The 25,696-nt window shown below is 40.1% G+C and overlaps 2 protein-coding genes across 4 annotated transcripts in view; both read right to left on the bottom strand.

Annotated features, from left to right (window-relative positions):
- Positions 1–13,201, bottom strand: part of LOC118524070 (uncharacterized) — a 112,926-nt gene extending 99,725 nt beyond the window's left edge. For both annotated transcript variants that reach the window (XM_078062721.1, XM_078062720.1), the window contains exons 1-2: positions 11,449–13,201; positions 7,324–7,404 (exon numbers count right to left, since the gene is read on the bottom strand). The gene's annotated coding sequence lies outside the window, so the exon portion shown is untranslated. The remainder of the gene's footprint in view (positions 1–7,323; positions 7,405–11,448) is intronic.
- Positions 13,202–13,309: 108 nt separating this feature from the next.
- Positions 13,310–25,092, bottom strand: TAT (tyrosine aminotransferase). Of its 2 annotated transcripts, none has more exons than XM_036068657.2 (12): positions 24,977–25,092; positions 24,116–24,362; positions 23,862–23,966; positions 20,995–21,062; positions 19,544–19,702; positions 19,205–19,343; positions 18,744–18,796; positions 17,612–17,764; positions 16,662–16,790; positions 16,240–16,323; positions 15,410–15,508; positions 13,310–14,506 (listed from the first exon to the last, which is right to left on the bottom strand). In XM_036068657.2, the coding sequence occupies exons 2-12, from the start codon at positions 24,348–24,350 to the stop codon at positions 14,366–14,368; spliced, it is 1,365 nt and encodes a 454-aa protein (XP_035924550.1). In that variant the 5' UTR covers positions 24,351–24,362; positions 24,977–25,092; the 3' UTR covers positions 13,310–14,365. The 2 variants fall into 2 exon arrangements, with proteins under 2 accessions (XP_035924550.1, XP_035924551.1); XM_036068658.2 differs by having other exon boundaries at positions 25,016–25,054.
- Positions 25,093–25,696: the final 604 nt, after the last annotated feature.

Genomic DNA, 25,696 nt, shown 5'->3' on the forward strand with positions numbered 1-25,696 from the left:
TAAAAGACAAACATTTTTTAAAGACAAGTGTATTGTTTAAAGACTAAAGACCTAGGACATCAAAATGCAATGGGATTGGATCCAATTTTGATTGGATCCTAGATTCAACAAAGAAAGGCTGAAAAAAGACACTATGGGGACAATCAAAAACTTTCAAAATGGGCAACTTATTAGATAATATTTTTGAAAAATATTATGCATAATGAGTGTGACAAAAAAATAATAACCTTTTGAAGTAGGTGGTAACCCTCTTTTAGAGACTGGGGAACTAAGCTTCAGAGAAATACAGGGATTTGCCCAAGAATCCACAGCTAGCAAATGGCAGCACCCAAACAGGCCCAGATCTCCCTGCCTCCAGAGAATAAGCTCTTGGCTGGTGGATGCTTCCTCCTCTGCAGCATCCCCAGGAATTGAGAGATAGGACTGTGATCTACATTATCTCCCAGGGTATGGTAGTAGCTACAGGTGGTAAAGAGGCCCCTCACTCTTGCCATGGCACCAGCAGTAATTCACTGATTCGGAATTTAATTGCTGTGTGACAATGATAAGCAAAAACAGGCCAGTTCCTAGACTCAGGATGCTTACAGCCTAATGAAGGAAACAAATGTTAATCAAATGTTGGAACCACTCAAGGAAATATATAATAACAAAAGAAGGTAAGAACAATGAAGAAGGGGCGCCTGGATGTCTCAGTCGTTAAGCGTCTGCCTTTGGCTCAGGTCATGATCCTGGGGTCCTGGGATCCCTGCTCAGCAGGAAGCCTGCTTCTCCCTCTCCCACTCCCCCTGCTTGTGTACCCTTTCTCGTTGTCTTGCTCTCTCTGTCAAATAAATAAATAAAATCTTAAAAAAAAAAAAAAAAAAAAGAACAATGACGAAAAGAAAGCTGACCTAAGCTGAGGGTCTACGGAAGACCTACGAGTTGTGCTTTGAAAAATGAATCAAAGTTAATGATACAGACAGAGGGAAGAGTGTGAGCAAAAGGCTGATGGCAAGGACTGTGCAGTAGGAAAGCCCCAAAAGCTAGCAGGTGCCTGGTGCAAGGTGAAAATGGAGGAAAGCAGGCAGAACCAGACAATGGAGGACCCCGAAGGCCATGCTAGGGATTCTGTTTGATTTTAAAAGCAATGGAAAGTTATTATTTAAGCAGGTGACAAAATCAGATTTCAAGTTAAAAAGCAACAACACTTCAGCTGCAATGTTGAGAGGATGGCAGAGCAGAATAGATGTTGTTAGACCAGTTAAGAGATTGTAGCAGCCAGTGGTAATGTGGATTAGAGTGAGCAGTCTATAGGAGATGGAAATGGCCAGATCTAAGGGATATTTGAGAGTATACGGGGAAATTCAAGTGAAGGAGGTGTTGAAGATGACTCTTAGGTTTCTAGCTTGTGCCGTTGGGATGGAGATGCCATTTCCTGAGAGAGGGAATAGCGGAAGAAGGCCGGATTTGGGAAGACACAAGTGGAAATGAGGAATTGGTGGTACTTTTTAGATGGGAGAAGGCAGTTGGATGTGCAAGTCTGAAGTTCAGAAGTCTAGACTAGAAATGTACATTTGGGAGCCATCAAATTATGGTTACTGAAATATGGATAAGATGGCCTCAGAAAGGGAGGAGTTAGTCGATGGGAACCCCTGGGATTGGATGGTTCTTAACAAGAAGGCAGCTGAGGCAGAAATACTGGAAGGGAGCTGTGGAAGGGGGAGGGCTGAGTGTGGAGCCTGAGGGAGAAGTGGTGGGCTGGGGGAGAGCCTTAGGGTCATTCTCACAACTTCTAGAAGTGCTGCATTCTATGTTAGAGGATGGCTGATGTTCTCTTCCACCTGGTGGGCTCTCCCATTCACCCTCCAGACAAGCCTCTGCTGGCAGCCTCCACATCTGCTGCCATTGATTCATGGGGAAAGTTGCTCTATCCCTGGGCTCCTCTCCTGGTGTCTTCCAAATAAGCAGTTAACTTATTTATTAACTAATCCCTTAGCGATGGGCAAAATTGATGGGCAACAATTATGATATAACCATACTATGGAATCCTATGTAGCAGGAGAAAGAGAGAGAGAGAGAAATTTCTCTGTGTGCATATATGGAAAGCTCCCCAATTCATATATATATTATACATACACACACATACATTATATATATTATACATACACACACATACACATATATGTATATTTAAAGAAAAAAGACAAAGTACAAGACCTGGATTCATGCTATCTTTCATATTAAGGGGAGAATATATAAACCTGTATTCAAATTTGTTTATATACACCTATATTCCGTGGAAGGATACATGAGACACTAAAAACAATGACCCCATAAGGGAATAAGGCAGGTTGGACTGGAGATGAGGAATAACGATGAAAGGAGGACTTTTACTACATGACTCTTTATACTTTAAATTTTCTAAGCCTTATGACTATATCACCTATTCAAAAAATTAAATTAAAAAGCCTGGAAAAATGCCATTTTCCAATATAAGTTTCATGAGTTCCATATTCTATATTTTTTAATGAAACTGATTTTCGGGGTGCCTGGGTGGCTCAGTCAGTTAGGCGTCTGCCGTCAGCTCAGGTCATGATCTCCAGGTCCTGGGATCGAGTCCCACATCAGGCTCCCTGCTCAGTGGGGAGTCTGCTTCTCCCTTTCCCTCTGCCTCTCCCCTCCACTTGTGCTCTCTCTCTCTCTCTCAAATGAATAATGAATAAATAAAATCTTAAAAAAAAAAGAAAAAAGAAACTGATTTTGGCTAGTGTGATATTTTTATAATTAATTTTTTAAGATAATTGTAGATTCACAGGCAGTTGAGAGAAATAATACAGAAGGATCCAATATACTTTTCACCTAGGTTCCGCCTATAATGATAACATCTTATAAAGCTGTAATACAATATCACAACCAGGATATTAACATTAATACAGTCAAGATACAGACAATTTCCATCACTATTATGTGCCATTTTAAAAATACTGAAGATGTATGATTTATTAAACGAAATAACATATTTTACAAATCAATGTATCTAGTATAATCCCATAATTTTAAAAAAATCTAGAAGGAAATCCAGCACAGCCAAATAGGAATAGTGATCCTCTCTAGGCATGAGCATTATAGGTGGTTTAACTTTTTCTTTTTTTCTTTATAGTTTTATAGTTGTTTTCTTTTCTTTTTCTTTTCTTTATCTCTTTTATTTTTAGAGGGAAAATTCACATAATATACAACTAACCATTTAAAACTGTACAATTCAGTGGCATTTTTTGTATTTACAATGTTGTGCAACCACCTCTCCTTAATTTCAAACTGTTTCATTGCCCCAGAGGAATACCCCATATCCATTAAGTTATCACTCCCTATCCCCCCCAATCCCCTGTAACAATCTCTAATCTGCTTTTTGTCTCTATAGATTTGCCTTTTCTGGATATTCCATACAGAAGGAATTATACAATATGTGACCTTTTGTGTCTGGCTTCTTTTATTTAGCATATTTTCAAGGCTCATCCAAGTTGTATCATGTATCAGTACTTCATTCCTTTTTATAGCTAAATGATATTCCATTATATGTATATACCATAATTTGTTTCTCTATTCATCTGTTGATGGACATTTGAGTTGTTTCCACCTTTTGGCTACTGTAAATAGAGCTGCCAAGGATATTTATGAACAAGGTTCTATTTACATTCCTTTTTGCAATTATTTCGGATATATATAAACCTAGAAGTAGAATTACTAGTAGTTGTATGTTTATCTTTTCAAGGAATCAACAAACTGTTTTTCACAGCAACTATACCATTTTACATTCCTACCACCAACATACAAGAGTTCCTATTTCTCCATGGCCTTGCCAACACCTGTTACCTTATTGTTTGTTTTTGTTAGTCATTTCAGTGGGTGAGAAGTGATATTACACTGTGGTTTTGATTTGCATTTCCTTAATGACCAATGATGATGTCAAACATCTTCTTATAAGCTTATTGGCCACTGCATATTTTTTTTGGAGACATGTTTATTCAAGGGTATGTTTTTTTTCAAGATTTTATTTTTAAGTAATCTCTACACCCAACGTGGGGCTTGAACTCACAACCCTGAGATCAAGAGTCACATGCTCTACTGACTAAGCTAGTCAGGTGCCCCGAGGATGTATGATTTTTACTTGTATCATTAATGATGTATTTTAAAACAAAGGGATTAAATTTTGTATTACTGTTTCTGAATAGAATTTTCTCTTCTTACTGATTAAAATATCAAAATGGGGGGCACCTGGGTGGCACAGTCAGTTAAGCATTGGGACTCTCGATTTCAGCTCAGGTCATGATCTTGGGGTCATGAGATCGTGCCCCCTGTCAGGCTCCACACAGAGCACGGAGTCTGAGATTTCTCTCTCCCTCTGCCCCCCCCCACTCACGTGCTCACTCACTCTCTCTCAAATAAATAAGTAAAATCATAAAATCTTTAATAAAAAAATTCAAAATGATATCTTATTGCATTAATTAAGGTAACGGTAGCTGCTATAACAAATGAATCCCCAAATATTTGATGGCTCAAACACAAATGAAGTTTTTTTCTTGTTCAAATAAAGCCCAACATGTTCAGTAAATGGCTTTCTTAAGCAGCAATGCAGACCCTTAAGGTCCTTTTATATGTGCTCTGCCAACTTCAGCTCAAGGCTTCTAAGGAGTCACTGGTCCAGTATTTGTAAAAGGGTTGCTGACACAGTGCAGAGGGCCCAGTGAGGCCGAAGACCATGCACCATTGGCACCAATTTATCTTATTTTTATTTTAACTATAGAGATGGAGAAGCCTCACAGATTAATCCCAGGTAGAGACTTTGCATGGTAAATGCTATAGAAAGATAAGGAATCGAAGAAGCTGAAGTAGCTGGCAAGAACGTGGGTGAGTGTTGCACCATGGGGTATATGCAGAAAGAAGAGTAACAGTGCAAGAGAGTGAATGGACCAGGAGAAAGACATGGAGAGATTAGAGGGCTGAACAAAGTCAAGGTGTAAACTTGCGAGAGAGTTGGGAGGGCAAGCGGGCTGAGAGGAGTATACAGTGCATCAAGGTTTAAGATTCCTAAAATGGTCTAGTTCAGGATGATGATGAAAAAACAAAGGTGCAGCTATGGGAATGGGAGGCCAAAAGTGGGTAGGATTTATAGCAGCTCGGGTTTAAGACAGGCAGGAGGACTTGAGGTTAGGGTGTGGGTTAGTTAGGTCATCCACAGAAATGTTGAAAGGGTATAAAATAATGTAGCCTATATTTTAAAGAAGGATAATTATCGCAAGACTCTCAGAGAGAGAGTTCAAACTGGCTCTAGGCATGGCAGTGTTTCTGGGGGAACAGCCAAGTTATAGTTAAGGCAAAGAGGTAAAGGAACATTCTAAAGAATTTGGGAATGACAGGGAATTTTATCTGCATTGGAACAAGGATTCCTGCGGGAAAGAATGGAAGGAGGAAGCATCAGATTGGAGGGAGCTACAAGCATGGGAATTTCTATCACCATATCAGAAACTAGATAACGTGAAAATATTTGGCCTTCAAAACACCTAGATATGCTGGATCAAATTTAACAAACATTTTCAGATTCAGAGCTAAACTTGCAAGGCAATAAGGGAATCTCCCAAGGAACACAAGTAAAGAGGGACTGAAAACTAGGACAATAAGAGTACACTTATCCTGGTACTAGTTCAGCAATCCAAGGGTTTGGATTTTAACACGAGGAGCGGAGGCCTTAGGCCCATGTAAGGCAGGGAGACAAAATTTAGACTCTGCACGAAGTCAGGACTCTCCAAATGTTAAGGTTGAATGAAAGGATGGATTAAAAAAAAAAAAAATCTTTCTTGGTCTGGCTTCTGGAAAGAAGAAAAAAAAAAAAACAAAACTCTCCCCCTAAGAATCTGTAACCATGGACATTCCTTCACAGGGGTTTGGTGTTCAAATGTATTCTATCTGAATAGTCTAGGACCCCAAGTTGAGAAATTCACATGAAAAGGGGTTCCTGTCCAGGCATTTTAATACTGGAAAAGAAGTGGAGAATGGGTGTTAGAATACCTAGCAGTCTGCCACTTCAGTCTATATTTTTGTTGAAGAGAAATATGATCAACACAACACTTTCAAGGATAATAAAGGATTACATTAAAATAAAATTGGAGGGAAACATGGACTCAAAATACAAGATTGAGAAAGAAAAGGAATAATGTAAAATTTCTAGTATCATCCCTGTTGAAAAATGCATGTTCTAGAGCTAAATTCCATTTAATGGACATTTGGGGTTTAGAGGAACCAGTTAAATGACACCACAAGGAAGCAAACAAACCCACTTAGGGACATTTCACAGGACAACTATTTCTGCAACAAGTCAATGGCATGAAAAGATTAAGAGAGATTTAAGAGACCTAAAACCAGAAGTAAGGGGCGCCTGGGTGGCTCAGTGGGTTAAAGGTCTGCCTTTGGCTCAGGTCATGATCCCAGGGTCTTGGGATGGAGTCCCACATTAGGCTCCCTCCTCAGCAGGAAGCCTGCTTCTCCCTCTGCACCCACCCCACCTGCTCCTGCTTTCTCTCTCTCTCTCAAATAAATAAAATCTTTTAAAAATTTTTAAAAAATAAAAAATAAAGCTAAAAGTAATATTTGAACCTTGTTTGGATCCTAATTTGAATGAACCAACTATAAAAGACATTTTGAAGATAACTGAAGAGATCTGATTATTTGGTGCAATGTGGCACTGTGATTAAGCAATCAGGTTTTTAGAGATGTATACTGGGTGTATGAGGGAAAATGACACATGCCTAGGATTTACTTTATAATCCTTTAACAAAGAAAACAAGCAGGAAAGAAAAAGATATGGAAAAGTCTTGATAATGGATGATGGGTATATGGGTGTTGATTATACTCTTGTTTCTACTTTATATATGTTTAAAAATTTCAAGGTCAAAATTCAAAATTATTTAGAGAACACATGAACAAAAATGCTTAAAGAGCACTAGTATAGCATGTAAGTTACGCTAGAAATTTCTTATTCTTCCCAGTGTGGAGGCCCAACTGATGCTTTTCTGCTTCTATTATAAAATGGCAGAATCAGGAAAAACACTTTGTACCCTGAGATGAATCAGCAATGATGAAGTCACCTCACTAGTTCCATCTCCCAAGAAAAAATTTAAAACTAAGTAATATCTAGTGTGGACTCCCTAATAAAAAATGGTGTCATCCCTTTTAGAATACTAATGTCTAAAATAATATCACAATCTTTGTGAATATGGCTAATATGAGAAAAAGTTACTATTTTCCACCATGAACAGATAAATGAAACTGGTAATTTTATGGGCTTCTTACCTTTCTTTTAAAAACCTGAAATTCCTTTAAATGCCAAACAAATATTTGACTTGATCTTCCTGAAATCTGACTCCTTTGTACCTTTAAAAAAGAAAAACAGCGTACTGAAATAGAATTCACATACTATAAAATTCACCCACTTAAGTGTAAAATTTAATGGTTTTTAGTATATTCAAAGTTGTGCAACTATCAAAAGAATAAATTTGAGAACATTTTCATCACCTCCCCCCAAAAATCTTGTACGTGTAATCAGTCACTCTCCACCTTCCACCCCCCAAATATACCCTCACCCTCAACTCCAGGCAATCACTAATTTATTTTCTATCTCTATGAATTTGCCTATTCTGGACGTTTGACATATATGGAATCACACAAAATATATAGTTTTTTTGACTGGATTCTTTCACTTAGCATAGTATTTTCAAAGCTCATTGTAGCATGCATCAGTACTTCCTTTTTACTGCCAAATAATATTCCATGGCATGGCTATATCACACTTTAGCCATTCATCAGCTGATGGATATTTGGGATGTTGCTATCTTTTAGCTATTATGAGTAATGCTGCTATGGACATTCTTATAAAAGTTTTATGTGGACATAGTTTTCATTTCTCTTGTTTTATTTGCTCTAGGAGTAGAAGTGATAGGTCATATGGTAACTACATGTTTAACCTTTTGAGAAACTATCAAACTGCTTTCCGAAGTGGCTGAACATTTTATATTCCTACCAGCAGTGGATAAATATTCCAATTTCTCCACATCCTTACAACACTTGTCTATTTTCTTAATTATAGCCATCATCATGGGCACCTGGCTGGCTCAGTTGGTAGAGCAAGCAACTCTTAATCTCATGATCATGAGTTTGTACCCCGGGCACAGAAATTACTTAAAAGGAAAAAAAAAATGTTAAAAAAAAAAAGTAAATAGCCATCATAGTGAGTGTGAAGCAATATCCCATTGTGATTTGGATTTGCATTTTCCTAATGGCTAATGATGTTGAACAACTTTTCAAGTGCTTATTGACCATTTCCTTGCACCTCTTTGAAAGTAAACTTTCTAAGTATCTTCGTCTCTGGGTCTTCCTTCTACACTAGTAATATCTTCAGTTAAACTCAATATCTCCTTGCTGTAGTTCACTTAACCAAAAGATAAAAAGTAATGGCAATACATTAGTCTTTGTATTTTCTCATTCACTCACTCATTCATCCAATATGGTTTGAGAACCTATTATGTGCCAGAGGCTGTTCTGGGCACTGAGCATATACAAGAAAATAAAACAGACAAAAAAGTCCTTGCCCTCGTGAAGCTCACATTTTTGTGGCTTTCAATTTTTTCCAGTTTTATTGAGATATTATTGACATACAGCACTATATAATTTAAGGGATACATCATAACAACTTGACATATATATTGTGAAATGATTTGTACAGTAAGTTTAGTTAACATCCATCATCTTATATAGATACACCAAAAAAGAAAAAAAAATGTTTTCTTTCCTTGTGATGAGAACTCTTAGGATCTGCTATTTTTCATTCAATAGAAAGGAAACATAGCATAAAATTTAACATCTTAACCATTTCTAAGTGTAAGTGTACAGTTCAGTAATTTTCAGTATATTCACATTGTTGTAAAACAAATCTCCAGAACTTTTTCATCTTGCAAATAGGAAACTCTATACCCACTAAACAAGAAATCCCCTTTTCCCCCTCCCCCAATGCCTGGTAACCACCATTATACTTTCTGTTTCTATGAACCTGACTACTGTAGATACCTCATAGAAGTGGAATCATACATTATTTGTCATTTTGTGACTGGCTTATTTCATTTAACATAATATTCTCAAGGTTTATCCATATTATAGCATTTCCTTCCTTTTTAAGCCTGAATAGTATTCTGTTCTATTTTGTTTAACCATTATCCCTCAGTGAACATCTGGATTGCTTCTACCCCTTGACTCTTGTGAATAATGCTGCTATGAACATAGATTTACAAATATCTCTTTGACCCCTGCTTTCAATTCTTGTGGATATATGCCCACAAGTAGTATTGTTGGATTAAATGGTAGTTCAATTTTTAATTTTTTGAGGAACTGCCATGTTTTCCATTGTGGATGCACCATTTTACATTCTCACCAACAGTGAACAATGATTCCAATTTCTTCACGTCCTTTCCAGCACTTCTTTTTTCTTTTCTTTTCCTTTCTTTCTCCCTTCCCTCCGTCCTTTCCATCCTCCCTCCCTCCCTTTCTTTTTTCTTTGTAATCATCCTAATGGACATGAGGTGATATCTCATGGTGGTTTTGTTTTGCATTTCTCTGATGATTAGTGATGTTGAGCATCATTTCACCTCTCATCTCCTTGGTTAGGTTTATTCCCAAGTATTTTATTCTTTTTGATGCTATTGTTGTTAGTGTATAGAAACACAACTGATTTTTGTGCATTGATTTTGTATCCTGCAACTTTGCTGAATTCCATTGTTAGTTGTAATAGGTATTTCTTAATTTTTGCTTTTTTAATTTTTATTTTTTTATTGAAGTATAGTTATGTTCTAGTAGGTTTTTTTCTCTAGTAGTTTTCTTATGGAATATTAGGGTTTTCTACCTATAAGATGATGTCATTTAATAATAGAGATAATTTTACTGCTTCCTTTCTAATTTGGATGCCTTTTATTTCTTTTTCTTGCCTATCTGCTAGGACTTCCAACATAAGGTTGAATAGAACTGTAGAACTAGAGAGAGTGGGCATCCTTGGAAAAGCTTTCAGCCTTTCACTAGTATGATGTTAGCCATGGGATTTTCATGGATGTTCTTTATTATGTTGATGTCATTTCCTTCTATTTCTAGCTTGAGTGTTTTTATCATGAGAGTGTAGAATCTTGTCAAATGCTTTGTCTGCATCGATAGAGATGATCGTGTTGTTTCACCCTTCATTTTGTTGTGGTTGTGTATTACATTGATTAGTTTTCCTATGTTGAACCATTCTTGGATTCCTGGAATAAAGCCCACTTGGTCATGGTGTATAAGCCTTTTAATGTGCTCTTCAATTTTAAAGTGCTAGCACCACGCCCATCTTCTCTGTATTGTTCAAATTTTAGTATACGTGCTGCCGAAGAACTCCTGTGGCTTTATTTTTTAAATGGGGCATAATGTACTTTGAATTCCATGATGTCCTTTGCATTTCAGTTACCAAATGAGTAAATGTCTCAAAGAGCAAGAATTCTTTTCCATGCTCGAAACATTGACAAAAATTAAGACACACTTGGTGGTTCATCTCATTGTTTCCTTTGCAGAAATGGCATCACCTACTACATAATATACCTCAATTGTAATGTCGGAAAGTGACTGCCTCTTTGGAAGGTGCTCTGTAACAATGTGACCCATGGAAATCATCCGGATTTGCAGGTTCTAGAAAACCCTATGAAACTTGTTTGTAAATACAGGCAAATTGTTTAAAATAAAGGAGTATGAATAAGATGTACCGGGAATTCAGTCTTCTACGGACTCAATAATTCAACCTCTAGGGTACTTAAAACACAGCCCCTCCTGGTAGTAATGTGCGGAGTGTGTGGAGCATAGCGGTGGATTCATTTTTTCTGCCTGAGGAGAGATTCGAACATAAACGCCGAGTACTCGGGACCATGAAGGGCACAATTCTTTGGAGAAAAGTTCCAGGGACCACACAATTGTCAGCTAACAACAGCTACGGGCAATTTCTGCTTCTGTGTCACAACTCATCGGAAAGGAAAATGCACAGTTCACTTATTTGACAGGTGTTTACATTACCTAGGCATGTGTCAACTCATCGGAAAAGGAAAATGCACAGTTCACTTATTTGACAGGTGTTTACATTACCTAGGCATGTGTCAACTCATCGGAAAAGGAAAATGCACAGTTCATTTATTTAACAGGTGTTTACATTACCTAGGCATGTGTCAACTCATCGGAAAAGGAAAATGCACAGTTCACTTATTTGACAGGTGTTTACATTACCTAGGCATGTGTCAACTCATCGGAAAAGGAAAATGCACAGTTCATTTATTTAACAGGTGTTTACATTACCTAGGCATGTGTCAACTCATCGGAAAAGGAAAATGCACAGTTCACTTATTTGACAGGTGTTTACATTACCTAGGCATGTGTCAACTTCCGGGAAGCGTCCTGCCAGATGTAGCCCAGACAGGGAGCAAACGAGGAAGAGAATCTCTCCACAGGACGCGGGTCCGAGGAAAGCTGGAGGAGGAAACAAAACCGAAACGCCCAACTGAGAAAAACCCAGCACCTGCTAAAGAGATCGACCCTCGCCGTCTGCTCAGGTTCTGCGGCTGCGCCCTGAGCAGCGCTTCGGCGCCCGTGGTGGCGCACGCTCCCTGAGCTGCAGGGCGCCCCGCACTCGCATCAGCGCCTGCGCAGCCGTAGTTTCTCCTCACGCGATTCCACTGCCGCCCCCTGTCAGGTGTTGTTGGCTCCTTAGGGACTGGGGTGGGATACGATGTGGCATCAGCTGTGTGGTACTTGCCAGTTACCCGATAGGCGGTGCTCTGGCCTAGAAAGAAAGGTGCGTTCACAGACTTTTTTTAACGCATTGTTTTTTGAGACGCTCGGACTGCACCCTCTCTCCTGCCGCTGCTGTCCGAGAAGCATCTGGAAGCTATCCCTGGGGGAATTTTAATCTCGTTTGGAAGCAGACCCGCCCAGGAGTTCTGTTTATCTAGGAACGCCCGGGAGGTGATGGACACCTCAGAAATATCCCTTGTTTGTCTTCCATAGGAAGCTGAATTATAAAGTTGAGTAATAGTTACTTTGAAGAAAGGAAAGAAAAAAGGAAAACTTAATACACACACACGTTTACGTATTCACAGAATAATTTCAAAGAATGGACCAGCAACTGCTAACTGATTACCTCAGGGGACAAAGGACTGGGTGGCTGAAGGACACGGGCATGAGGAATGTTTTTGTTTTTTGTTCGTTTGCATCCTTTGAAATTTGCCCAGTGTGCATGTATTATTTTTTTTAATGTTTGAGTTATTTCCTTGATCCCCTTATCAAAATGTAGACACGAAATTCGGAAGTTTAAGAAGTCTGAGTAGAATTCAGTAAACTGGATAGAATTATATGCACATGTTAAGATAAAACGTCTTGTGTAAACCACCAAGTCTTCCTGTATAGTTCTGGACAGAGATCTTTTGGGGGTTGGGGTCAGGGGGGTATAGGAAAAGAGAACCAGGCACTTTCAGAAAATTATTGGCATTGGTGGCATACAGGAAACAAATCTTTATCATCTCAATTGTTGTATGTTCCCTTTGGATTTGCCAAAGAAAATTAAAAGGTAAATTTTAGTGGGAACTCACTAAATATGGATATTTGATATTTATTTTTGTAAAGGAAATTAACTGGGTGTGACTGCCAGGGTTGAGACCTGAAGTTCCTCTTCTAGATGAGGAAAATTTCTTTTAGTGAGTAATCTCCAGACTGATTATAGTATACTCCCGCCCCCAACCTTGCAAGATAACTTCATGCTTCCTCCTCTAAGAGAAGTCTTGAGGAAAAAACTAGTCAGCTGGGCCTAAGAGGATTTGTAGGCAAAAGGCCCATAATGAAAGATGTCTGATATCTCTCATTCCCTGGGTCAACTGAACCCCTTCAGTTTCATTCACCACTGAGTGGTTAGTGGATCTAGAGCATAGGAATTTGGGACCAGAGATGGGGAGTCCCAAAAAGTGTAAAGTGTGAAGTCAAATGCCAGAGGTTTGTAATGTTGCTTCTTAGTTTGCCTTGTTTGTAAGTAGGAAGCCAGAAGTTGAACTCCCAAATAAGATGTTTTAGGAATAGTATTTCTTAAGTAACTCCAAATGTCAGTACATGGACAAAGAAATAAATGAAGCCTAGTCGGTAATGCATCAATCAGACTAAACAATGAACAGCAATAAGAATTGCTGTTCAATAGAAATAAGAATTCCCCACAGAGGAGAAAAACCACATTACAAAAGAGCATACTTAGTAAAATTTATTTTTTTTTAAAAAAAGAAGAAAAACAATAATTTATGCCCTTGGCAAAATAAAGGATCTTGTCAATATAAATGTTCCTTAGAAAACATATGAAAAGATAATATAATATATATATCAATAAATCAATATCAACCTTACAGCAAAAGCAATGATTCCACAAAAATGATAAGTGAGGATATTTCTGGCCCTTACACCACAGTATTTCTGGAAGGTCCTATGATTCCTCCTTTTTTTTTTCTTTAAAGTTACAGATGTGCCCTCATTTTAAGAAACCCTGATGTACACATATCTAAATTTAGAAAGTCCATTGATCACCTTTACAATCAGTAATTCTATTTATTTATGTGTGTATGTATCTCTGTACCCAGTGTGGGGCTCAAACTCATGACCCCAAGATCAAGAGTCACATGCTCTACCAACTGAGCCAGCCAGGCGCCCTGTACAATCAATAATTCTTTTTAAAAAAATCAACAAGAAGGTTTCTGTAAGGGATCCTTCAAATTAGCAAATTTTCCTAATGTGTTTAAAATATAATAAACCAAATATATGTGTCCCCAACTTCTTTCGTTATAGTTCTATTGCATAAAGCGAGGTATACCTGAAGTGAAGCAGTAACAGAGTTGGGCCTCAGACCTGACTGGAGAGAGTGTACTCTTACTTACAGTATGAGGAAATGTTTGGGGGCACAAATTCTCTCAATCTTTTGTTTCTCTCATCATGAGCTTTTACTTTTCTTGTCTCTACCACTTTCTGGTAAATTTTGCTCACCTCGTACTCTCAGGAAAAAAGGAGGAAGTCATATAGGAGGGGGCGGATTCATGAATTAGTGAGTCACTCCAGCAGAGCAGAGTGAGAGGAGAATCTGGGATGCAGAGTGTGTATGTGGACATAGTTGGGGGAAAGCAGGAGCAATTCTGAACCCTTGACATGCTTTTGAGGCCCCTCTCCCAGTAGGGGCACCTGATTCCTCTTGAGGAACAGCAAGGCCCAGTCCAGCCCTCCCCGGATGGGACACATGCTCAAGAGAATGGACCTGGGCCTATTTGTCACACTCCTCCTGGCTCCCTTCAGCACAATGGTAGTGCAGCTCACAGAACTCCTGGATCCGGCTACAGGCCTCCAGCATCATCACTTTGGGGACCGTGATTACCACTCGGAAGAAATTCGGGTACTCGAAGCACTGCAAAAATAAGCACCTGTTATTTTTGTAGCAGTTGAATCTGGTACTAAACCACCCTAAAATGACCAGGGTCCCGATCAGCAAGAAGCAGTGATGTCATTTACTCAGAGCTATCAGTTCGCTCAGTTCTACTGTGGAAGGTGAAATGAAATGGGGTCACTTATGTCAGGGGGTTTTAAAATGGACCCAGGAGGTCATTAAGGAGATGGACCTTATGCACCTCTTCACCGGTGAATCCGTGAATTTTTGAACTGGGCTAAACCACGAATCTTAAAAGGACTCAGCCAGAGTCCTTAGTTATTCCTTACTGCAACTTGCTATAGTAAGAGTCTTTGCTCAGTGATAGCCTTAGTAACCAATTATATTCAGCCAAGATTAGTTTTCTGCCACCAATCAACTAAAATTCTTTATAAACAATATATACAAGCATTCCCTTTTGTCTTTAAAAACCCTTGACTTTTGTTCTGGGGGGGAGGGGAAGGGTAGGGAGTGGGAGGATACTATTTGGGTTGCTGCCTAAATCTGTGTTCCCCAAATTGCAATTCTGAGACACCAAATAAATATTTTTGTTTTATTTTAGCTCTGCTTCTTCTCTGAGTTGACACCATCACTGGGGTGCTAAGTCTAGTAACAGTTAATTCATCTTAAAAGGGACTTGTGGGACAAGCTTATTTCCCCTCACCTAAAATGTTCAGCCACAACTTTTCTTCCCAGTACAATGGGATAATGATGGGGGAGAAACAAATTTTAAATCAAGGCCATGAGACACATCAGTTTAAATTTTATCAAATGAGAATACACTTTGTTGGGGGAGGAAAAAATCAGGTTAAGGACCAACTCAGGGAGAGCTCCTAAGGCTCTAGAAACAGTTGAGAACGTCCTGAGAGAGACATAAGCACTCACCGTTGCTGGGAGGCAGTGGACTGATTGCTCAGCAACTAACCGCTCCGTGAACTCCACATCATTCTCAAATTCTGGGAAATGTTCCATCTCAATTCCAACCTATACCAATAACAGGGAGAGGCAAACTTATCAGAAGGAGGGAAAACAGGCCAACTCCCTATGCTAGAAATTAAGGTAGGGCGGCTCTACAAAATATCTTGGAACTCTACTACTGATAACTAAGAGTTCTCACACTTAGGAGCTCATGGAATTTTTCATAGGGAAGAGAGGATATATTTATATGAATATTTTAGTTTTTTGAAGCGTTCCTTCCTAGACGATGATAAATGAGAGCTGCAAACAGAATGCCAGTGTTTCTCTAAAAAGGCAATATAAGCATTATGGGCCAGGAAATTCTTGATTGCATGGAACAATCCCACCCATTGCAAGAGATTTAGTATCCCCAGTCCACAAAATGCCAAGAGCATCCCCCCACACCTGCCCCAAGTCATTCTGCAAACAAACAAAATTCCCATATATTCCCAAACACCCCTAGGGAACCAGTATCAATCCTAGTTGAGAAGTACAATGGTGTGGAAAGCCTCTTATTTGTGTCTATCTTCCCTGTATCTATACATAAAACGATTTTCTGAATCGAGAAATTAAGTCATTTTAAAAGGTGTTTTTGTTTTTGTTTTTTTAACACTGAGGTTAAATCATGTTATTGGGGCAATTCAGAACAAGGGGATTCCTAAAATGACTGGCCCAGAAGCTTAGTTGGTTGTCTCTGTGAGTGCTGCAGACTGGCTTCTGCTTGCCCTACAGCAAATGCCTGCCACCCACACACTTACCATGAGGTACATGGCCCCGGAAGGACGGACTGGCTGGAGTCCAGGGATGGCAGCCAATGCCCCATAGCAAAGATCAGCATTGGACTATAAGAGGAGGAAGAAAGATGTCAAGGATCAAAATTTAAGTGAAAGAAAAGCAAGTCATTAAAAGTAGAGCCCACACCGAAGGCAGGGAACCTACGTTTGTTCTGCTGGCATAAGGAGTCAACAAGAAAAAGTCCAATCACTGGAAGCTTTTGGCCCGGAGCCGAGTGAAGTGCCAGAAATGAGATAAATGTCAGGGTGGATGGTTACACTAATGCCACCTCCTGATTTGGAAGCCCTGTAATGGGACATTGCTCCAGAAATGAGGACCCATTATTCCTAATTCCCCTGGTGGCTTTCCCTGACTGCCAGAGTGGAAGGCCATGGGCTGCCCTTACCTTCAGGAAGCTCAGAGTGTTGTGGTAGAACTCCTGAGGGGTGCGATGCAGGATGCTTTTCAGAGCTCCCTGGACGATGGTGCAGGGCCCCAGGATCCGCTGACTCAGCTTCACCAGCCCATCTCGGATCTAAAGTGCCCCGGCAAACATATTACTTAGCCTTCCTTAAGTGTTCCAGCTTTGGGGATTCTTGTTCTGACCATTCTTTTCATCAGGTTTTTAATCTCTGGGGAAGTGATGATGCCTAGTGGCGTTCTTGGATCAGACCGCTTGGGTTTCAGCCCAGCTCTGTCACACGCCTCCTGTGTGACTCTGGGCAAATTATACAACATCTTAGTGCCTCATGTGTCTCACCCGAAAAATGTAGATAATACTAATCCTGGCCTCATTGGGTTGTTGGGAGGATTAAGTTGTTTTTTTTTTAAAGATTTTATTTATTTATTTGACAGAGAGAGACAGCGAGAGAGGGAACACAAACAGGGGGAGTGGGAGAGGGAGAAGCAGGCTTCCCGCCGAGCAGGGAGCCCGATGCGGGGCTCGATCCCAGGACCCTGAGATCATGACCTGAGCCGAAGGCAGTCGCTTAACCAACTGAGCCACCCAGGCGCCCCGGGAGGATTAAGTTAAAATAACGTATTTTGAACGCTGGCACATCGTAAGCCTGCAAACAATGTCAGGTGTCATTAGAGCTACTGTTTCCTTTTTTTGCGGTCCTAAAATCAGAAGCAGATGGAACTTCTTCACAGAGCCAGGTACAGGAAAACTGAGTTTTGGAGAGGAATAACTAGTACCATCTTACGGGCATCTTTCCAGGCACCCAGAAACTACAGGGCCAAGAAGAAGGAAAAAACAACACTACAGCAAAAATCACCTCCCAACCACTGTGCATGCAAAGTAAATACATGTATGTATACTAAATTAGACATACCATTTCACCACATTGTTCTTACCTCGTTGCCAAAAATGTCTCTTCGATCATGGATGAGGATCCAGCCCAACCTCCAGCCAGGAACCAGCCAGCGCTTGGCCAGCCCTCCACAGGACAGGATGGGGACGTTGCTGCTGAGGGTGGCCAGAGGCTCAAATTTGGAATCCGAAAACACCTGAGGAGAGGAGATGCTTGTTAGAGTTGTCTTCTGGCTTATTTTCCTCCAAATCCCGTCTCCCACCCTTTACCTTGTATAACTAGGGACAGGGCCTTGGATTTCTGGGCTCATCCTACCCCAAAGCATAATTGGGAGCCCAAGAGGCTTCAAAGGAGACTATCTCAAGATATTTAATCTGGTGTCTGGTCTGGATTAAAGGAAGCCTACAATGAGGACACTGATTCTAGCCTAGGAATATGTATAACCCAATGAAGCTCGCTCTAGGGAATGAATGTCTGTTGGAATTAGAGATCTAAAAATAAAATAGGAGCCCACAACCCTTTGTCTGAAATTCCTAGGCCCGTATGTAAATGTTGCAGAATGCAGAACTGTTTGGATTTTGGAGAAGTTATGTAGCACATGTATCATACATTACCTAACACCAAGGCAGTCTGGGACAGCACTCCTAATCAAGCATATTAACATTTCTGTCCCTTTCCTTACATTTTTGACAAATATATAGATCTGTAAGTGAGATATATAAAAAAATCTACAAATATCTTTGTATCAGGTCAAGTCAGGTTTTTCCACCAAATGAATTTCAAAAATCTTCAGATTTTCATAGCTTTTTGGACTTTGGAAAACTGGCTAAGGTGTCGTAGATCTATATGTATGTTTTTTTAAGGTGGGGGGATGAGGGGGAAAGGGAGAGGGAGAGAGAGAATCTTAAGCAGGCTCCACACTCAGTGCAAAGCCTGACACGGGACTCAATCTCACAACCCTGAGATCATGACTGAGCTAAAATCAAGAGTTGGATGCTTAACCGACTGAGCCATCCAGGCACCCCGATCTATTTATTTAGAGTGCAGGGATACTGATTTGCTGTACTGAAATGATTAGGAATTACTTCTGGTTATTCTAGATGCCACCTCTAAAGGTCCCATGAAATAATTTGGATATGAGATTATTATAGTGATATATCCTGCCCAAGACTTACCATGTCTCCATAGATCTCATCAGCCAAGATGGGGACGCACTGCCTTGCAGCCACTGAAAATAAGAGAAACAGACTCAAATCATTTTTAATGTGAATTGCCTTAGCAATTAATATTCACCTGGACTTATTTTACTTTGCATTTCATGTTTGTGTGTTTTGTTTTCCTCTTTAAGAACTATATATTCTTCTTATACCCTTCCAGGGTACAAATCTGCCATTTAATCAACTGGATATTTCAAACCCTCTCTTCCACATATGGAAATGGTGCAGAGGCAAGTGTTGCCTTTTTCGTCTTGCAGGCAAGTCCTACCGTTCCCGTGGCACACTATTCACTGGAGACCCCCGTGGAGTTCCCCCATTTCCATTCTCAGCTTGGAACTGACTCTTTTCTCATTCCAGGAAACAGATAAAGGATTCCATCCCCATATCTGCTCCTGTCAAATGAAGTCTGATGGACTTACCAGCCAGAATTTTCTGGAGATGACTTTTACTGAACACTGACCCACAGGGGTTTGATGGATTATTAACAATGAGACAAGCTGTCTTTTCATCAATCAGAGATTCCAGTTGTTTCAAGTCAATTTCCCAAGACTTCTCTGGCTGGGGAGGAAGAAAGGGTGAGACTAAGATGATTCTGAAAAATTCAGGGGGAACACTCACCTAACAGTGTCTTCTAAATAATAAAATGTGTTTGTGGCCTCCACCACCCACTTCCGGATCTTTCTGTGCTAAGATAATGGTCATATATTATTACGACATAATAATTGAGCCCTTGAGTCTAAAATTAAAAAGTTGTTTACCAATAAATTGTAGAGTTTGACCTCAATTCCCATCGATTCAGCCAAAGTCCTATAGAGAGAGAAACCAGGTCTCGGAACTAGGATGTTCTGTCCTGGATTGGCCAACACAGCTAAACAAAGTTCAATAGCCTGACTGCAGCCACTAGTCAGAATGACATCCTGTAAAGAGAGAAAAGGCTCACTTTGTTAGGGGTTCCACAGCAACAAGAGAAAAGAGATTATCAGATGGGTGAGTGGGGAGCAATGATAAACTTACTTTTGCAAGTTCTAAGTAAAGTAGTAAAGACTGTACTGAGCCAAAATTGAAAGAAATTAATGTTTGTGTATATCCATTATCTAAATGTTGAAAATGTTGACTACTTAAAAGACATAAATTACTTGGGGCACCTGGGTGGCTCAGTCGGATAAGCATCCGGCTCCTGATTTCGGCTCTGACCATGATCTCAGGGTCATGGGGTTGAGCCCCGCATCAGGTTCCATGCTCAGCAGGGAATCTGCTTGAGATTCTCTCTCTCCCTCTTCCTGTGCCCCTCCCTGTTCTTCCTCTCTCTCTCTCTCTAAACTAAATAAATAAATCTTTTTTAAAAAAGAAGTAAATCACTTTAAAAAGGACATGGCAGCTGTGACTCAGCAGACTTCCATGAGAGATCATTTTGACCTTGGACTTTTTCACGTGGTTATTTATTTATTTTTGACCATAAATTTGAGGCCTGACTCTTCTCTGAAATATAGACCGAGGGCACCTCTTATGTTAAGAAATATCAACCACACACAGTAGACAATAGAGGGAGAGGGACATTTACACTTGGCACTGCCATTGATTCGATATGCCATAGTACCTCGATCTTCCCAACTGAGTGAACTTCAGGTGAGTGAGGGAAGCTGCAAATTTAAGAAAAGATCCTTCTGGTAAAATAAAAAATGTTACTTATTTGGTGTTTATGAATTATTGTTTTTTAATGATCTTTCGCAAAGAATCAAATATAGGGGGACCTCTGAGTCCTTTGAGCCTCCTTAAGACAGGACATCACATAAATTGTATGCAACATCCTCATCATACTGTAATGACATTAAATATAATCATGGATTAGGGGGTGCCTGGGCGGCTCAGTCAGTTAACCATCTGCCTTCAGCTCAGGTCATGATCCCAGCCAGGGTCCTGGGATCGAGTCCTGCATCGGGATCCTTGCTCAGCGGGGAGCCTGCTTCTCCCTCTACCTCTGCAGCTCCCCCTGCTTGTGTTCTCTCTAACAAATAAATAAAATCTTTAAATATATATATATATATAAAAATATATAAAATCATGGATTAGTGGCCTCACTATATGAGAAGGGCAATTCTCCACACCTTTTGTTCCCCCTGCAATCCTTATTCCTTGTGGGACAGAAACAAGGAAAAAAGTACAGATTGCCCAATACCGCTTCAGAGCTGATACATTGTCTAAGGCTTACCTTAGCTTCCAGGGGTGCCTCAGGCCGGTGGTAGTAAGAAGCAATCTCCTCCCGACTGGATAAGTAGCCTGAAAGAGTAGAAGGGAGAAGCTGACCACTATGCTCTAGAGTTAAGAGGGCTTCCAGCTACCTTCTGCTCCTGCTTAGAGCACGTGCTATTCAGGTTAGCTCTCAGCCACCACAGAGAAAAGACATTGACTTGATGTTTTACATTTTTATAATAAGCTCAAATGTGTGGGGGCGGCTGGGTGGCTCAGTCAGTTAAGCGTCTGCCTTCAGCTCAGGTCATGATCCCAGGGTCCTGGGATCGAGCCCCAAGGTGGGTTCCCTGCTCAGTGGGGAGCCTGCTTCTCCCTCTCCCTCTGCCCTGCTCATGCTCTCTCTCTCTCAAATAAATAAATAAAATCTTAAAAAAAAAAAAAAGCTCAAATGTATGAATAATAACAAGGAGAATTCTCCAAACTATAAAATACTCTGCACCATCTTGGTTACTGTGATTATGTTTTATTTTTCATTAAAAAAAAACAAACAGGATTTAGATTATTCCTAAATTCCTTCCAGGGACTATATTTTTTGAAAAGTTACAATCAATGCATTCAATACATTGGGTCCCTTTTAAGTTTTTTAGATCATATGATATACCTATTAGTGGTTTTGCACAATTTTTTTCTTTTAAATTCTATTCTTAGACAATATTTCCAAATGTTGGCTTATAAACTTGGAGTAGAGTTAGTAGCATACAAATTATGTTTTGCAAAATTGTTTTCCAAAAAGATTCCATTCAATCAGAAAGTCCAGATGCAATATTTCATAATGTTCCACTTAATAAAGATAAAGTCTTGAAGTTATATAAATCAGCACTTCCTTAATTATTCATAAGGAAGACCTTTTTCCTAGATATATATTATGATCTGTATTTCTTTTGGCATGAAATGTTCATATCCTTTGAATATTTGTCACATGGAAAATTGGTTCTGGTTTTTCAGGTTGAATCAGTTCCCTAATACTTTGGATATAAAAGTTATAAACTTGTTTTAATAAGATAAAACCTCATTTTTGGTCTTACTTTGTTTTTATTTTTGTTGTATGAAACTTTATAAAGTATAAACAATCAACCTAAAAGTTATGTCCCTCAGATCTCTCTGAAGTGTTTTTTTTTGTTTCGTTTTTTTTTTAGATTTTATTTATTTATTTAACAGAGAGAGACACAGCAAGAGAGGGAACACAAGCAGGGGGAGTGGGAGAGGGAGAAGCAGGCTCCCCAATGAGCAGGGAGCCCGATGTGGGGCTCGATCCCAGGACCCTGGGATTTTAAAAACACTTCAGAGAGGGGCGCCTGGGTGGCTCAGTCGGTTAAGCCTCTGCCTTCAGCTCAGATCATGATCCCAGGGTCCGAGAATTGAGTCCCACATCGGGCTCTCTGCTCAGCGGGGAGCCTGCTTCTCCCTCTCCCTCTGCCTGCCACTCCCCTGCTTGTGAGCTCTCTCTCTGTCAAATAAATAAAAATAAAATCTTTTTAAAAATTCTATTTTAGCATGAAACTGGATTTGTATTCTACATTAAAAATATGTTATTATGTCTTGCCTTTGCGACAACATGGATGGACCTAGAGGGTATTATGTTAAGTGAAATAAGTCAGACTGAGAAAGACAAATTCACTTACATGTGAAATCTAAAAAACAAACAAATGAACAAACAAAAAAAATCAAAATCAGACCTATAGATACAGAGAACAAACTGATGGGTGCCAGGGGAGACGGGTAGGAGGAAGGGCAAAAATGGGTGAACGGGACAGGGAGATACAGCTTCCATTTGTGGAATGAGTGAGTCATGAGAATAAAAGTCACAGCATAGGGAATATAGTCAATGATATTGTACTAGCGTCGTATGGTGACAGATGGTAGCTACACTTGCGCTGAGCACAATAACATACAGAGATGTTGAATTACTATGTTGAACACCTGAAACTAAAGTAACATTGTGTGTCAACTATATTCAAATAAAAAAATAAAAATAATTAAAAAAAGAAAAGAATACGTTGCTAGGTGCACATTACAGACAGATGTGCAACACGTTGAAATAAAGTCAAAGGATCCCTGATTTTATTAAAATGTTTAATGTGAAAATGTTTAAATAGATGGAGACAGTTAAACCTAAGTAAGAATAGGGATGGGCAAAATGGGTGAAGGGGTCAACTGTATGGTGATGGATGGTAACCAGACTTGGGGTGGTGATCACTTTGTAGTGTATACAGTTGTCATATTATACAGCTGTACATCTGAAACTTGTATTTTAAAAACACCTAAATAAGAATAATTTCTTTCTGTCAGAAACAACCTTCTACTCTTCAATAGGATGCCCCCTTCCTTATATTCTAGTTTGTTTTTATCTCTTTCATCTGAAACAGCTACAACTGCATTTGAATGCGGTCAGAACCCTAGTTAAAATAACCTACGAATGTATGGAGAAGGGGAAATAAAGCCAAGAAGCTATTTACATGGTGCAGTAAGTAAATTAATTTAGGACCTACAGGGCTCAGTAGACAAGCAGCTGCAACCGAACTCAAGGCCTTCCTACTAGAATTAGCAATGATAGGAGAGGAGTGCTATTTGAGAAAGAAGTATGTGAATGGGAGCTTAGAGAGGAGGGGTCAGCGTGCTAAAGGAAGCCAGGAAAGAAGCTGGACCTTGGTGGCTGTGTTTAAGCATTCTGAGACCTCCTTCCCCAAATCCAAATGACCATTTTGTTTTAGCCTCTCCTTAGGAACTATGCATCAAGGAAGCAAGGAGAACTGCTAGAAATTTATTCCTAATAGAAGAGCACTAAAGATTTGGAAGCCACCAGACAGAGTATCAGGAGAAACTTACCAATGGAGGGAGCATAGCCATTATACTTCCCCGAGTCCAGAGCATCTTTCATGGCTTGGGTAATTTCAGGGTCTGTAGGCAGGTTTCCAAACACAGTAGGGTCCCCTTTTCATGGGAGAAAAAAAAGGAGCCACCAAGATGTTACTCTTCCATGCCCAGTGCTCAGACTCCCCCTCTACTCTCATCTCCAACCAGCCGTGAGAAAGGGGGTAAGAGCAACAACGGTCGCCCTTACCAGCGTGTCCCCAACTCACCAATTGACAGAGCAATCATGGTTTTGTCTGGATTTGGCTTCACCTTCATGCTGTCCACAATGGCCCGGATAGGATTGAAAGTTTTGTTGGACATGTCTGAAGGCTTCACTGACCATCTGGCCTTCCTGCCTTTCATTTTTCCCAACAAGGAGCTTCTCCCACCAATGTTGACGTGCACATCCAGAACGGAGGGGAGGTTGCTGTTGCTGCTCATCTGAATCACATACGGGTCCATTGCTAGTGGAGCCTACGGGGAAAAGGAGGTCCCTGTGACTCTAAGAGCAGAGCACCATTCTGGGGAGCCATATTTGGACCTACACATCAGGGTGATTTCACTAGGCATGTCTTCCCAAACTGCCTCGTTTTGCTACATTTCTCATGCTTTCTTGTGAAGGAGGGGAGTTTTAAGACCTTTTGCTGAGATAGAAAATAAAGCAAGAACCCATTGTATAACAATAGCAAAGACCGTTCCATGGACTACTTATCTGCTGTGAGATTTGCTGTGTGCAACCCTAATGCCCATAAAAGTTTAACTGCTCTCAGTGCAACCAAGGGGAAATGACATGAAAACTGTGAAACCGTCAAAGACTATGTGTTGCCTCCTTTCCATGCAAAGCCTACCCAAGAGTCTCCCTAATATTAGCTTCAACAGACTTTGTCTTGCCCTCTGCAAATAAGAAGAACCGGGAAAAAGCATTCCATGTGGTTAGAAATTTAGTGTTAATCTTGTCATTAGCAAAAATAAAGCCCTATCCCATAAGCATCTTACTGCCCTGTGGAAAAAGAAGTCAATACACCATAGAGAAAAAAAGCATACATCCCAGTTACCACCACCAGATTAGCTGAGGCTTGAGATTTTACCTTCCAACTAAAGGAGAAACAGCCTCTAAGGAGACGAACCTGGAACCTCTCTTAGTGTTCTTCTTTCACAGGTCACAGTGACAATGGGCTTAGATGCAATTGACTCCTGAAATAGTCTGCACAAATGGGCGTTGGGCCTGGAACTTTTGTGCTATTGGTTAGGGTGAGAACTGGGTGGCCAGCCCTCCCTCCCCTCCCTACCTCACTTTCTGCTGCTTCTCACCTCTAACCCTTCCCCCACCCCCACCACCAAATCAGGAGTTTGTCCTCACTACAAACATCTGGAAGTCTCTGTGTTAACTCTTTCTGGACACTTTGTGCGAGGACTGTCAGAGGGGTAGTTATGATTACAGGTGGCAATTTTTATTAAATCTCTTTTGATACAAAACAACCCAGTAACATGTTAACAATACAGAAACATGTAAAGTAAAAAGTGAGAGTCCTTCCTTGCCCCTTGCTCTCTATACACTCTATTCTCGCTCCCAGGGGTAGGTAGTGGTAACCATTTGGCCATTTCTATCCATTCACCAAGATGGATTAATAGGTAGGAAGGTAGATAGATGATAAATACATAGATAAATCCAAGATAGATACATAGATACATAATTTCATAGATTTTCTAAACACTGAAGGGATCAGGCTTACAGTTTGTTCTGCAACCTGTTTATTTACCTCCTACATCTTGCCCTCCTTTCCCAGGTCCATGAGATTCTACTTCAG

This window comes from Halichoerus grypus, chromosome 15, assembly GCF_964656455.1.
Source record: "Halichoerus grypus chromosome 15, mHalGry1.hap1.1, whole genome shotgun sequence".
In the NCBI taxonomy this organism is placed as follows: domain Eukaryota; kingdom Metazoa; phylum Chordata; class Mammalia; order Carnivora; family Phocidae; genus Halichoerus; species Halichoerus grypus.